General features: G+C 19.6%; 1 protein-coding gene across 1 annotated transcript in view; it reads right to left on the bottom strand.

The window, feature by feature from the left end:
• The window catches only part of PRSY57_1332900 (hypothetical protein), a gene marked incomplete at both ends in the record, with an annotated part of 4,205 nt that extends 3,750 nt beyond the window's left edge, over nt 1-455 (bottom strand). Inside the window, one exon of the mRNA XM_020115187.1 lies at nt 1-455. This exon is cut by the window's left edge and continues 2,087 nt beyond it. Within this exon, the coding sequence (XP_019970110.1) occupies nt 1-455 (455 nt within the window).
• Between the last annotated feature and the right edge of the window lie 166 nt (nt 456-621).

Below are 621 nucleotides of genomic sequence, written 5' to 3'. Positions count from 1 at the left end.
TTTTTTTTTTTTTTTTTTTTTTTTTTTTTTTTTTTTTCCTCCTTTTCTTTATATCTTTCTTTTGATATGATATTATATGCATTCAACTTTTCTTGTAATAAGGACAATGTATACGTAAACGTTTTTATTTTTTTACACTCGCCATTTTCTACACGCACTACAATATTATTACTCTTAAATATCCATTCAATAGAGAAATTAAATAAGTTACCTTTTTCTATAGTTAGTTTACTATATTCTGGATTACATAATTTATATAATTTTATATAATTCTTATAATCTTTTTGATATATTATTTTATTTACTTTAAATTCGTGAAATTTCTCTAAACCTTTTTCATTTTCAAATATATCATATTCCGTACCTTTCGATGAATAACTACATTTATTTATTACACCCCAATAATTTACATTTAACCTTTTCTTAATTATTAAATGTTTTAATAAATTATTCATTATTTATCATATCTATATAATAAGTTGTTCTTACTTTTTTAATTTTTTTCTCTTTCTCTTTCTTTTTCTTTTTCTTTTTCTCCCGTTTTTAGGTTTATGTATACATTTCCCAAAGAATATAAATAGGGAAATTTTAAATGACCCAAAAAAAAAAAAAAAAAAAAAA

Source organism: Plasmodium reichenowi, chromosome 13 (genome assembly GCF_001601855.1).
Source record: "Plasmodium reichenowi strain SY57 chromosome 13, whole genome shotgun sequence".
In the NCBI taxonomy this organism is placed as follows: Eukaryota; Apicomplexa; class Aconoidasida; order Haemosporida; family Plasmodiidae; genus Plasmodium; species Plasmodium reichenowi.
Note: the sequence above shows the minus strand (reverse complement) of the source record. Positions and strands in the feature narration are given on the sequence as shown.